At 43.4% G+C, this 14,686-nt stretch overlaps 1 protein-coding gene across 2 annotated transcripts in view; it reads right to left on the reverse strand.

The window, feature by feature from the left end:
• Positions 1–4,176: 4,176 nt before the first annotated feature.
• The window catches only part of rabgap1 (RAB GTPase activating protein 1), a 53,912-nt gene continuing 43,402 nt past the window's right edge, over positions 4,177–14,686 (reverse strand). For both annotated transcript variants that reach the window (XM_030767374.1, XM_030767373.1), the window contains 7 exons: positions 11,912–12,004; positions 10,899–11,009; positions 10,441–10,545; positions 9,863–9,946; positions 7,809–7,880; positions 6,738–6,935; positions 4,177–5,952 (listed from right to left, as the gene is read on the reverse strand). In XM_030767374.1, coding sequence (XP_030623234.1) covers positions 5,830–5,952; positions 6,738–6,935; positions 7,809–7,880; positions 9,863–9,946; positions 10,441–10,545; positions 10,899–11,009; positions 11,912–12,004 — 786 coding nt within the window. In that variant the 3' untranslated portion in view covers positions 4,177–5,829. The remainder of the gene's footprint in view (positions 5,953–6,737; positions 6,936–7,808; positions 7,881–9,862; positions 9,947–10,440; positions 10,546–10,898; positions 11,010–11,911; positions 12,005–14,686) is intronic.

Genomic DNA, 14,686 nt, shown 5'->3' on the forward strand with positions numbered 1-14,686 from the left:
CCTTTACTGGTGTAGAGGTCAAGGCACTGAAACAATATTTGTAGACCAGCTTCTCTGAATGTCTTTTAAAGTCTATGGCAATCTGGGGTTTTCTGGGTTTGTTAGTGACTGGCCGTGAAAGGATGACTCCTGCTGTTACAGAGGCAGGTAAACTCATTACTCTTTTTTTTTGCAGGCGCAGAATGATTTGCACACGTTTTTTTTTTTTTTTTGAATAGTCACTGTCCATCAGTGTTGATTAATTCAGTCAGCCAGGCAAAATCCGAGATCATTTTGAGATGCTGAACAAACATGGAGCAAAATATTTAATCCTAATCTGAAATCCTTTGACGTTGTCGGACGCTTATTGCTCAGCCTTATTGACTACACTGAGATTAATTATTTATTTTCCTTTATGCAGTTCGATCCAATTGCGGTACACCTGATAGGCTGAAAAAGCTCAGATGCACGTCATTGGCCCGTAGGCAAATCTCCAGTCTGAGCTCACCTCACGCGTTTTAGTTAGGTTTGGTTAGGCATGTTGTCAGTGATCGTAAATCCAGATAAGATCTCTTACAGGAACTAGCAAACAAGACATTAAAGTAGTGAACTGACTTTAAAAAAAAAAACATCACTCAGAACTGAGAAGTTTCCCATGACCGTTTAACACTGCTCTAAAGTCCTCTTTTATTGGGGTAGCAGTTAATGCTATGCTGCAATGCACAGAAGATGGAATCAGCAAATGGCAACAAGCAGATTTTACCTTATTCCTTTATGCCTGATGACCTGACCTTGTGCTTGAAGTTATTATGAATGCATACCACAATCTAACAGTCAAAAAGATGTATTAAAGAAAAATGTTTCTTTTTCATTCTTCAAACCAAACATTGATGACCTTGGTGCTTTATCAACAATTTAGTAAAGTCGCCTCACTCTCTGTGTCTTAAGTTTCTTGGTACAAATTAAAAAAAAAAAAAAAAAAATCAAGTCAAAAACATATTGTAGTGACAGGGAAAGGGACTTGTGTGTCACAGACCGGGGGGCTAGAAAAGATGGGAATTCAGGTTGTGATGTTGGAGCCATGGTGCTGAAATAGAGTTGGATCCAGTTTCCACTTGAGCAAGGTCCGCAAAATGAAGTGCTGAGGTGAAACCTTTCCCCCGTCTCCACTCTCTCTTCCCTGCACATAGTTTAGGGTCAAGAATGGAAGTTTGTCATTTGAGCAGGTTAAGATTAAACTGGAACCTCAGGTTCTCGATGATCAATCTTATGTGATCGAAACGTTTTAGATTTGGAATGTACACTGTTCTAGTAGAATGTATAATCATAGAAGAGCTACTTGTATCTTTGTAGAGACATAAAGTAACATATATTTATGCGTATATATGTCTGTCTCTGAATCTTCTGAGCTACTTGTGTGACCTTTGGGTGCACATACCCAGTTGTGTTTACATCTCTCTCTCTTTTTTTTTTAAACAAGTGAGGCAGTTTTGCCACTGTGTTCATCCTACGACTCTGTAAATATGCCCCATCTCAGTTCAGTTGGGACTGTGGGTGAAAACAGTCCCTACTGATGACTCTCAGCTACCAGTTTCACAATTTTTACGTGACTTGAAAAAGCAAATATATCCAGAAAATATATCTAGATTTGAAATATAAGAGATAAATAATCTAATGTGAAGTGATGATTGTGCACAACCTCTGTGAGTGAGCTGTGCTTGGACTAGATGCTAAGTAACATGACGGCAGTAGATGTATGCTATTTATGTGGTATTGAATTCAACATAATACTTGTTAAAAAAAAAAAAAAAAAATCATGGTGGTCTGTTTATCACTGTATTTGCCATAAATTATGCTTGAAAAAAAAAAATAAAGTTCTGAATCTTATTCAAAGTGTAAACCTTTTTTAAGATTATTAAAAATATCCTGCTTATAAACCATTTCGGCTGTGTGGTGTATTGTGTCCGTTTCTCTTGGTCTCCTGATGAAAATATGTTGTGTGCACTCGTCAAATTATCAGTTATTTTTAGTGCAGGGGGCAGATGAGGCGTCAATAAAAACTTAATGTGTTGCTAGGGGCAAATACATCTGCCAATCATAAATAAACCAGAGTCCTGTGAGTGTGTGCGTGTGTGTGTGACAGGGCCAACAGATTAATAACAGTGATGATATTTAATGCCTGTCAGGACGGTAATTTGGAACCAAGTGACCCTGATGCAAGTAGTCTGAATTGCAGGAGTGATTGGTACTGTACGCTAATATTGATCTATTAGCATATCAAACAGATCTGCCTCCTTCAGGATCATCTGCTAAATGCATGCTCTCTTGAGAAGAGTTTTATAGATTTATGGCCCTTTATCCAAGTTCTTCATTGCTGAGTCACATGCTAGAGAGATCTGCTGAGGAGATGCTTCTGAAGATAGCAGTTAGCAATGACAGCTCATCACTAAGTCAAGTGATGAACTGGTCAGTTTATCACTTACCCTCCAAACAAGAGCTATGGCTCAAGCACTCCATGCCTATTTTCACTGAGTCACTGGCAGTCCCTTCCAAAATGACTGTCATTCTTTGTTCTTCTGTTACAGTCTGTGTCAGAAGCAAGGCAACCCAGTCAAAGCAGGCTAATATAGGTATAGAGGAGGAGGGAAAACACAGGTGGGCATCCAGACAATGTTATTCTTTCCTTATGAGCTGATAACTCATTCTCTGTTCTGATGAGGAGGGAGGCAGTGAGCGGTTTAGCCACCACCCATGAGAACCTCAGCGGCCCTGTGGCCTCGTGCCAGAGTGTAAGAGAGCCCAGCTGTTTATTACACAGCTCTCATTTGGAAAAGCCATCACCAGGAGCTCCGCCAGCCCAGCCAGGCCCATGCTATTTCAGCCCTGGAAACGCTTGCACCGACACCCTTCCCTGCATCAGCAGGAACCGGAGAAAGTGAGAGTAGGAGGGAGGGAATGGTTAGGGTGAGGTTCTGCGGTGCCAACCAGTAGGAACCTTTCTGGTCCTTCAGTTCTCGGAGCTGTAAGTTCCAGCTTCCTGAACGCTTGGCTGTATTTTTAGAGCCGTGGAAGAGGGAGGGCGGTGCCATGCTGAGAGGCAGTGGTTACGTAAAGCTGATGCCTGGTGCAGGTCAGTATCTCAGTGTAACAGGATTCCAATGCCTGCTCCAGACACACCTCCTATCGGGTGATAATTTTACAGGACTGCAGGCTGGGTCAAGTCGTTACAGAGCCAAACATATAAACACTTGTAATGATGGAACAGATCTACCAAAATACTGGAAGATTTTAACTACTGACAGTTCATTTATCTAACCACATCAGTGAGAACTGTCATAACATAATCCGATACAAATGGGCTAACACACAGAGGCTGCCATAATTATATCAGTGTTAAAGGGGGTTGTACTGTGAAGGCTTTATTATTTTATGTATGTTAAAGAAGTTAGAAAAGCAGTGCTAAAGATCGTGTTTTAAATGGTTGGGATGGCGTTTGTTAATATTCTCTCTTTATAGCTTGAGTCTTTTCCTCTGCATAATTCATTACCAAATAAATATGGAATCATTTAATCGATATTCTGAAAAAATCCTGGTCCATGTCCATAAAATCTCTAGGTCTTGTATGTTTATGTCCATTTTCATGCTCCACTGGGACTGTGTTTTATGATGAAAGATAAAACTGAGCAGTAAATATCTGAGACTACTGCATACTAAAGCAGGTGCTCAGTTTGAATCTTTTGATCCTTGCTGTTTAGAAAACTTAGTAAGACAGGGAAAATGCTGTCCATTAACCTTCAACACATTAAGTGGCATTTTGTATTCAGAACATCGCTTAGCATGTTAGCACAAGTGCGCAGATTTGAAGTATTTTATTTGCTTTCTTTCCTACAACCTTGGAGATATTTTCACTTTCCCCATTCACTTACAGGTAAAGACATGTGCCATTTAATGTGACTTTCTGACATTACACTGCAATGAACAGTTCATCTTAATACAATTCCTTCCACTGCTCATAAACAGGGACTCGCTGGTACCCTCTTTAACAACCATACTGTGAGGCATTGTGGGAATCTGATTGTAATGTAATCATTAATTATCTATTTGTAAAGCTCTGTATGATGGGGAGCGTGTACTAAAGCTGTGGACAGGAACCCCAAAGTTTGACATGTGGTGACACAACACAAAAACAAAGGAATAGGTTTGTGTTTGTAACTTTATACTGAAATTCTTGAAGTATACACAATGCAACCTACACTATTACAATGTTCACATATATGTAATGTTGGATGAAGGTACATTTGGCATGTAATAGATGAGACAGTAGTTTGACATTTAAGACAAAAGCTTTGAGCAAAAACGAGTCATTATTTTGGAACACAGTACAATTAGGCAACATTAGTACAGTTACCAAGGAGAGTCAAAGTACAAAATAAACAAAACCTCATTTGCGTCTTATGTACAAGCCAGTGCCTCTTGGAATGACCCCATTATCTGTCAGGGCACGAGGGACTTCCACTGACCTCAGCAAAGACTCGAGCAAACCAAATCCCATTATAAATATCTTTAAGGTGCACCTTCCCCCTCTCTCCCTCCCCCAACCCACAAAGTGTTCTTTACATAGCGTCCTCTTATATATATACACACACACACGTACAAACACTTAATGCATACGCACATGCACCTCACTTCTTAATGCTCCTTCCAGGTACAAGGACCAGGGTCACACATGCTCTGGTCTCGTCTTACCTGTATCGCGGGCTTCCTGACCGCGACCATGTGTGGTCTTTAATGCTGGGATAAGGTAGGTGAGCTCACACGCAGGCTCTGGGTCTGAGGAAGTGCTTTGGTGACCAGGGTGTTACTTTTGCCTGAATCACACTCGTTCGCAGCAGACGACAGCCAGCCGTAGTACGGGTCAGGAGAAGCACGGGTGGAGGAGGGTCTGCTTCAGGAAGACCTGAAAGCCCACCGACATGTCCCTATCTTTTCCCCAGCTCATCTCAGCAAGAACCTGCTCTGAGCTCTGTGATCCACCACAGGCAGGGTGCCCACTAGTGGTCAGTGGAGGAGTGGCGCTCACAGCAGATAGTTCTGCTGTACAATGTGCTAAAAAAAAAAAAATCTGTGTTTTACCTTAGCCTAACCCACAGGTTAAGCCTTTATCTGAGCTCTACCACAGCAACTCTCAGTCAACAGCACTAAGCTTCTTCAGTTAGGTCAGCATACACTCACACTCTCTCTCTCACACTCACGCGCACACACACACGTATCACAATAAAACAGGTCTTTCCAAACATTGCCCATACTCATACGCACTCCCATTTGTCATCTTACAAACATGCACACACATTCTCATTGACACATATGCTCGCTCAGTCAGATAGTATAAACTAAAGTTATTGTCCAACGGAAATTAGAAAAGCTTTGTTTGAAAAGGAGATTGTTATCACTCGTACCATAGGTTCAGTTGAATATTCTGGGTTTTTTTTGTGCAAGTAGTCTTGTGTAGGACAGTAGCCAGAGTGTTATAATCCTATGCCAGCAGAGGGAGCACAGATCGCTGTGCTACCCCCACCTCACCTGTTAAATATCAGTAGTATAAAGACTAGCCTTAAAGCCTTCTTTTCTCTCAGTAAAGTACTTTTGTCTGGGGCAGTTGTACCAGTTGAGTTAAGTTCATTTTGAATAAAAAAATGGAAGAAAAGAAGAGAAACTCATGTGGTTCGTTCTGGTCCAGTGGATGAGGGGAGGGGAGGGGAGGCACCACTGGCCAGTGGAGGAGAGAGGGGGTAGAGTGTGGAGCAGGGCTGACAGGGAGGTGCGGTCAGTCTAAAGGAGATTCCCTCATGGTTAGGTGGTCTCCTTGCCTTGGGCCCCTGTCACAGTCTTGATGGAGCTTAACGTCCGGTTGAACCAGGTCTTCTTGGCAGCTTGGACCTCATTCAGTGCCAGGCCCAGATGATGCTCCAGGTCCTGAGAGTAAACACACACACACATACACACAAAAGAGATAAGTGTTTACTGCTGAACCGGAGGCTAATATCAGGAGAATACACACAGCATTTATTGCATTATATTTAGTGTAAATGATATTGCTTTGCCAGCTGATGTGAGGGAAGCCTGCTGCCGGATATGACGGACAGTGACAATCAGGACTAAGACTTAGAGTACAGGACTATGGTTTATGTTCCAGTGTCATTTTTTATGACCCTGTAGTTTGGCTGAGCAGAAGTAAGATACTGCTCTTCGGTTTAAGTTTAACTGGGGGTGAGATGTTACAGTGTTGAGGTCCAGAGAGCATAAAGACCAGTGTTTGGTGTGAAAATACTTAAGAGTTTCGACACTTTCTATTACGGTCCTTTACACATAAAGTTTTAAAAAGGTTAATGGTGCTTCAAATTAAAACATCTTATGTAGGGTTTAAACCAACCTTCGAGAGCCAAAACACCAGACTTATTTTGAATGTTTTTGAGTCTGTTCTTTCACTTGAATTTAATGGATAAACTAGCAGCATTAATCTGAATGGCAATCGTTTCATCAAATCCTATCTGTAAGGAAGAGTGTGGAGCATGTGAGATCTGAGGCTAAATTCAGTAATGTGAGGAATGCCTGTGATGAGATAAAGCTCATGATTCGCGATTAGATCAACGGACCATTTAAGGTTCAAGCCTCTAGTCGGTGAAATGAGGCCGGTGACGGCAGGTAGATGAGTAATTTGAGATCAGGTTCACCGATCCGACAGTAAAGCCGGCGCGTACCTGGATTTTGCACTCTGCCTCTACCAGTTGTAGTTTGGTCTGAGCCAACTCTAGCTCCATCTCCCTCAGCTGATTCTTCAGCGTCTCCTTCTCCTCGTCCGTCTCCTCCTCGCTGCCCTCTTTGGCGGCGCTCAGCACCTTTAGGCGGCCCTCCTTATTGAAGAGCACGCTGCATCTCTCACAGTCCTCCACCTTCATCTGCAGGAGGACAATACCCATCACGTAAACCCATCATGTAAGGAGAACCACCGTCACATATGTCCGCCATGTCAAAGTCAGTGCAGGCCTGGGCTCGCTGACCGCAGTCAAACTTAGTTTGTTCTTTCAATGATTCTTTTTTTTTTTTTTTAAACGTCTTTAAAACGCTATTCACAGACAGAACTTTTCCTGTCAACCTGTGTGATCAGAATAACCATGGTCCAAATTGTTCAAGAGGATGCACTTCTTGCCATCTTCTGTGTATTGTGTGTATGCTGTATGCTCTCAAACTGCACCAGGCAGCTGACACACACACACACACACACACACACACAGATACAGTGGGCGTCGTTCGGCAGTATGAATGTGTGTGTGACAGAGTGCATGTATGTGTGAGTGTGTGTGGAGAGTCTTGAGAGGCAGGCAGAGGGCCCAGCGCTTGAATGAAGAGGCCATCATCATGTACTCAAAGAGCCACTTCACTCCTCTCTTCACCTCATTAGAGAACAGCTACAGAGCAGCAGGGAAGGAAATCACTTTCTCTCTCTCTCTCTCTCTCTCTCTGTGTATGTGTGTTTGTGTGTGAGAAAGAGAGAGAGGGAGAGAGAGAGAGAGAAAGAGACGCAGTCATAGTGCCCTCCCATTTAAAGACAGTCTGAGTATCCATTTTTACTGTGGAATCTGTGGTCACTGGGTTATTCAATACACGCTAGGTGCATTTTGTCACTCTGTTAACTGTACAGTAAAGTGCTGATATTCAAAGTGTTGATGTGGATAAAACCATTAGCACCAAGTGTTAGTCTGATGTGTCTGCAGATAACAGAAGGGTCACACCAGTGACTGTAGCCCAAAGTCACGTGATAAGGGACTCACCATGATCTTCTCCAGCTCTCCGCGGTTAGCCGTCTGCTGCTTCTCCAGACGCTCGCTCAGCTGAGAGCAGATCTGTCACACACATAAAAACACACATGTTACAGGCCTAGAGCGCTTCCTAGAGCTTTTCCTGTTTAAAATTGTGGTTCCCTTTCAGATTTTCTGAAGAAATTCCTCTGTTCACAACAAAGGAAAGCTTCTCGTAGAGTAAAGAGAAACAACAGGAATGTAAGACTGCACTTTTCATCCCTCTATATCAAATTTCCTTTTCACTCCATCAGTCCACTCTATCTACACATACCCGTAAGAGAGTGCTTCCAAAACAACAGACTCTCATTTCTTCTCCAGCCTTCCCATCAATGCCATTCTTTGGCTTGGATGTCTTTTTTTTTTTTTTTTTTTTACCTGTCCCTCTATCCCCCTGGCAATGTAATCTGCTGCATCCTCTTACAGTAAGTGCATTAAATGCACTACATGGCCCAGGTCATTAGAGGATCATCAGCCTTGTTCTTTCTCTCTGCACACTGAAATGAAAAATCCATTTCTAAATGGCCGCCCTAACAGGGACATTTGATCAATCTAGTTCGTCCTCCTGACCAAACATCAATCCCTATACCGGCCTAGACGCCCGTCACGTGAACGGAGCTAACATGTCTTCATCGAAAACACCCACTGACAGAGGTAGTGCGTTCTCACTGACACACATTCATCATCAATGGACCACATACACCTTCATTAGGTACACGTATTGATAAAACTGAGTGAGAATTGTGTACGTTATTGAGCTGACAGTAAAATATTTGTCCTTCCTCTCAGTGCGTACAACAGCGAATTTATGTTGGAAAACATATCTTCGTTTAGCGATAGCATCTAACCTTGTTCGCCTTTGTTAAAGAGACAAACTCTCTCAATAGGAGCAGTTTATCCTCATTTAGCACAATGTATGCTCTGCTCATCGGCCAAACGGTGTTGGAACACGAGGTGCTTTGGTGTCTGTCAAATGCTTTTGTGACTCACGCTAGCCCTGCTAATTAAAAATAATGGAGCGAGCTTCTAAATGGTTCCCATGTTTTCAGTTATTAGTGCGCACCGTGGTTGTTGCTAAACCAAACAGCACTTGTATCCACAATTATGCTGGGAAAAGTCCATAAACCAGTTCTGTGTGTAATGGGTTTTTAAGTCTCTGTCCACTTTCTCAGAAGCTAAGCGCTCCAAACCTCCAAGTGAGAACACCTCAAAGTGAGACAGGCTTCCCTGCTCTAACTCCCAGCTGCCCTCTGTGATATCTTGTGATACCCCAAACTTGTCTAACTGATGTTGTCAGGGTTTGCCTGTTGTACCTGTCCTGTATTGCCTGATAACGTAAGTGTACGTGTGTGAGAGGGAGAAAAGAGTGTGTGCGTAGTCTGTTTTAAGACCGGCTCTGAGGACCCCATTATGAGACTATGCGATGAATCACTCTGTCAGGAGGCCTCTTAAAATGAGCCCAGCAGAGAGAGGAGCAGGACTATTTTTACAGAAGCCTAGTCCTCCTGCTGTCTGTCTGAAAGCGCTCTCTCTCTCTCTCTCTCTCTCTCTCACGCTACTTCTCTCCCCCTGTACGCATCTCTATCTGTAAAATTCTTCAAACCAAACCCACCATTACGCTCTCCAGAACAGTAGTGCATGTGCTAAAACTACCTTTCTATTTCAGTTGCTTTGAGAGACATCTCTCATGTTCTGACTTTACTTTCCTTAATGGGATTCGGTAAATAATTGAAGAAAAGAGCAGGCTAAATTTGGGGCATGAAACATTGTTGAAGGGACTGTTTAATGAGTTATGGTCGACGTGTTTCACAGCGGTAGGGAATTATCTTAACCAGTGCTAAAGCTAAGCATTGAGCATTTGAGCAGAATTCAGAGGAGAGCTTCATGAGGATAAAAGGAGAGGGCTGAAGGATATGACACCTCCTTATGTCAGGAACTGCCCAACAGGACAAGACAGAAATGAGGAGGAAGCCTAGATGTAAAAGAAGAGAAAATGCAGAATGTTCAAAGTCACTCTCTGCATTTACCTGCTTATATTCTCCGATAATGGAGCCGTTCTTCTTGATCTCTGATTCAGATTTATCCAGCTCCCGTCGGCACATTTCTTTGAGCTGTGAACACATGCCATGGTTAGATTCCACGGAACAGCGGTGTGAGCGAGAGCACAACTTACACAACTTACATTCAGACACATTCTAAACCCTGTCTTTGAGTCACTCAAACACACAGGAACATAGCCTCTCTCTCTCCCTCCCTGCATCTGAGAGAGGTGCAGGGGAAATCTTTTTCTTTCTTGCTGCGCGTGGATTTAAGTGTCTGTATGTCTGAACCACAACCCTCAACACATTAAAATTGTGTCATAATCTGTCCAGCTCAAAGGAGCTTTTGGGAAAACATTGAAATATCACAAAACGACAGAACATATATCATACAACAGGACCCTCAGACCTGCCCAGAGTTATTCTCATTATCCCACTTCTAATCATCATCTGAAGTGCATGTAAACTGAGGTATATTAGAGGTGGAAGAGGATAAGTTAGTAGAAGAGAGGAAGGGCCCTGAGGTTTGCATTAGGAATAACTGAAAGTGAAGAAGGGTCTCTGACCTGGGCAGATTCTTCCTCCAGTCTCCTCTTTTCATCCTCAGAGTCAACCAGCTTCTGTTTAGTGATCAGTAACTCCTTATTCAGAGCGTCTGCCTTCTCCTCAGCCTGGGGAGTACACACACACACACGCACACACACACACACAAACACAACCCCTTACACACTGTGTACAGCTGCAGACCAGCAGCATACCTATATGTCTAGTGCACGGACCGAACGTTTTTTACGAGGTACGGTTAACCTCTTCAGTGGCCCCTTTAGAATAAACAACATTTCAAAGAGACTTTCAGGGGAGAGGAAACAAAACTAAAGGTGTGAGAATTCAGCATTCCACTAGACTCGGTCTGCTAGAGGTCATTAGTTGCTGTAGAGATTAGAGAGAGAAAAAAAAATTGCTCAATCTATGTCAACTCTGATGGGCACTCTAAGCTAGGTCAGGAACAGAAAAAATGACTTACGTTGTCCAGATCTTTCCGCAAGGCGATCTTGCTGCTGACCAGCTCATGAGCCAAATCATCGTTCTCCTGCTCCAGACGCATGTTGGCTTCCTGAAGCCGCCTGTTCTCCCTCTGGAAACAGAAGAGATATTGTGCGGTATGTCAGGCTCCAAAGCGTGTGTAGTCTTGTGACCTGACGTGTCTCTATATAATGGTTAACTATGCTTCTAACAAGAGCCGCCTTTGAAATCAAGTGTGATTAAAAATTGACCAGTTGCAGGTCAATTTAAGAGCTTGTCTTTTACTTTCACTGCACCTACTACCTGTATGAAATGATGAGAGTGAAAATTCACCCACTACAATGGTGAGTACATCTAAACATTAAGAGAAAAAACACAGGATGTCTCAGCGCTGCTGCTCTACATGCATCTAAACACACAAGGTCAGAATGTGAGTCTGTGCATGTAAGCAGTTTCCAAAGTGCATGTCTGTCTCTGTTACCTCACACCTACACGCTCCTAGTGCGTGTGCGTGCATGCTCGTGTTTGTGTGTGTGTGTTTGCGTGTAGAAATGAGTGGCAGGTTGAAAATCATTACTGTAATACCTCTTGAAACCCAGCTCAGAGTTGAGCTGAGGGGCATGGTGAGGGCTGACTTTCAGATAGAAAGATTTCTATGTTTTCATCATTTCTCATTCCTAACCATTCTTCTCTCTTCTCCCCTGGGCCAGGAGAACTGCCTCCTCTAAGGTTACTGCTCATTACAGGCACAAAGCACAAATGCTAATGTCTGAACGCACAGGCAGTGAAAGGATGGAAATATATTTAGGATGTTCAGCAACACAAAACCCTTCTGATGAATCTGTTTAGTTCATCATCACTATGCTCTCTTAGCACATCGTCAGCCAGCAGTAGGAGACAACCGCATTCTCATACACAGCACATAAATATACAATCATGTAGGTAGCATGCAAAGAACACACATACTTGAAAACACACACACACACACACACACACATACACACAGGACATTACCTCATATCTCTCTATGGGAGCCTCCTGCTGCTCCTGTTGCTCCCTCATGGCATGGTACTCCTTCTCATACTTTTTCAGCTTCTTCTGACTGATCTGAGACACACACACACACACACACACACACACAGAGACACACACACAGAGTAAGCATGAGGAAAACTGTTAACACTAACAGACAGTGGAAGCAAGTGGGTTCCTGGGGTCCAGGTTAATGTAGTAGATTGGTATGTGAACATAGGTCTATGTGAATGTAATCGAGCGCTCTGTGTGTGCGTGTGTGTGTGTGTGTGTGTGTGTCCAGTACAGTGGTAAGTGATGGAGCAGTATGGAGACAGAGCACGTATGTGAAACATATTAGGACAATATGTGAATGTAGTAGATCCACATGTGAATGGAAGAGAGAGTGATAAAGATGAGTGACATGGGAAGTCAAACAGGAAGTGAACAAGGATTTTTTTTTTTTTTTTAGAACTGAGATCGTGCTAAGGCTTTATAAATACAGCAGAGAAGATCAGAACACAAATAGACTCAAGATTAACTTTAAAAACAAAAACACACAGCTTTAAGTACAAGACCAGTTAAAGACAAGTACAGAAGTGAGTCTTGTTTCACTGAACGATAGCTTGACTCAATGTCAACACATCAGACAACAACACCAGAGACACGTTCACCGCGTTACCCTTCTATACTTCTGGTTTTTTTTGCTTATAATGCCCCAGTTTAGAGACTATGCGTGTGCGTGTGCTGCACCAGCCGTCTTAACTTAGAACGTTCTAGTTCTCGGTAAGCACGGTTTGCATGCTCCCTCTATGCTGAGGCTCGTAAATGAGGTCTATTTAACTTTCTGTGGTTTTCCGCTCTTAACCGCGGTACAGGACCTGGCCTGTTCTACATGCAGATTAAACCATAAATTATTCTACTGATGGCAATTTGTAGTCCAGAGAAAAGAGCCTTACAACAGGCCTTCGTGGCATTCAGAATGTATAAGAACAGCATACAGAACATGTGAGGTGTGTTAAAATGATAGCAAACAGAAAATGTGAGGTGAGTCAAAATGAGTAAGAATGTGATATGTCTGCGTTGAATTTAGATGAAAAAAATATCTTGATGTGACAGAGAAATGTGCTATCAGTTCTCTCAGAGGAAGGGGCCCTGACCAAACACTAGAGTGAAAGGGAAGCCAGTGTTTGCAGTCTCGCAATTGAACTGTACCTAAGCCAAAAATGCATTCGAAGTGCAAAAAAACCCTTTCCTTTCTGAGTAAGTAAGTGTGTTGTCTTGTGTTGTTTTTGTACTGAGTGAGTGTATTAGGAGAACTGCGGAAATGTGAGGGCGGGGTTACGGTTTGGTGGGGGAGAATGGTCGGTCTGTGTCGACGATGACAGGGGGAGAGGAGAGCGGTAGAAACCCCACTGAGACCCAATCAGTCATGTTCTGACAGCGGCAAAGCTAGCACGCTCACACAGACACGCTGTGTGTGCAGAACAAACAGATGTGTGTCCACACACCTGGGGTGAGGAGTGACAGGTAAGCGCGCACCCATCCATACACACACACTAACACATGCATACACACGCGCACACACCTGCAAACCGGACCTCATTTTCAGTATTAACCTCCTTAAAATATGATTCAGCTCTCTACCAGCTCTGTACACCTTTCCTTTTCTTCTTCCGGATGTTGGGTGTGATGCTAGTACTAAGGTGACACAGCGTTACCGTGGTGCTGTCATGCTGGCACTGTGCTTGTCTAAGACGCTGCCACATGGTCACGTCCTCCAGCTGTCCTTGAGCTGACAGCAACAGCAGGAGACTGCGGGGTACCGGCCGGGCACCACCGCTCTCACACATGCTCACACACATTCAGCTGCAGTCTAATCCCACTGTAAAGCTAACCTGAGTACACAGGGCCAGTCAGTAAACACAGTTCAGCACAGAGAGCCTGTCAGCTCAGTCAGAAACCACAGTTCAGCACAGAGAGCCTGTGAGCTCAGTCAGAAACCACAGCTCAGCACAGAGAGCCTGTGACGTCAGTCAGTCAACACAGTTCAGCACAGAGAGCCTGTGACGTCAGTCAGTCAACACAGTTCAGCACAGAGAGCCTGTGAGGTCAGCCAGTCAACATAGTTCAGCACAGAGAGCCTGTGAGGTCAGCCAGTCAACACAGTTCAGCACAGAGAGCCTGTGAGGTCAGTCAGTCAACACAGTTCGGCATATAGAGCCTGTGAGTGGTCCCTGAGTGGAGTAACTGACAACTGATACAAACTGATAACTGATAAAGGAGTGTGCCTCCATCAGACAATAAAGCTACTGATACAAACTGACAACTGATAAAGCAGGATGCCTCTATCAGACAGCAAAGCTACCTTTTCAAAAATACACCATCATTAAATTGTTATAGTCTGAACAGTTTACTGTTGAAAACATTAACCTCAAAACCACAAATGGGTATCTGTGCTATCACTGGACAGCTGCCAGCATTGATTCCATTACAAGATTAATTTGTCTGGGCACAGACTGACAAAAAAGTAAGGACAGGAGACCTCAGGGAACACAAGTATCTTATACCTGAACGCGACAAGGGAGAATCAGATATCTACTGTGATACAACAGTGACCTCTGCTGTTCAGTTTAAAGTAGTGCACCCACTGCTGGGGCAAATCCCCTCCACACTGCATTAGATAACAGCCCCACATCCATTTGGATGCTGATCATTTTTTGCCTTTTGATGATGTTGATGGAGTAATTATGCCAAGAGCATTTTTTTATTTTCATC

The sequence above is a fragment of the Chanos chanos genome, chromosome 3 (assembly GCF_902362185.1).
Source record: "Chanos chanos chromosome 3, fChaCha1.1, whole genome shotgun sequence".
NCBI classification, from domain to species: domain Eukaryota; kingdom Metazoa; phylum Chordata; class Actinopteri; order Gonorynchiformes; family Chanidae; genus Chanos; species Chanos chanos.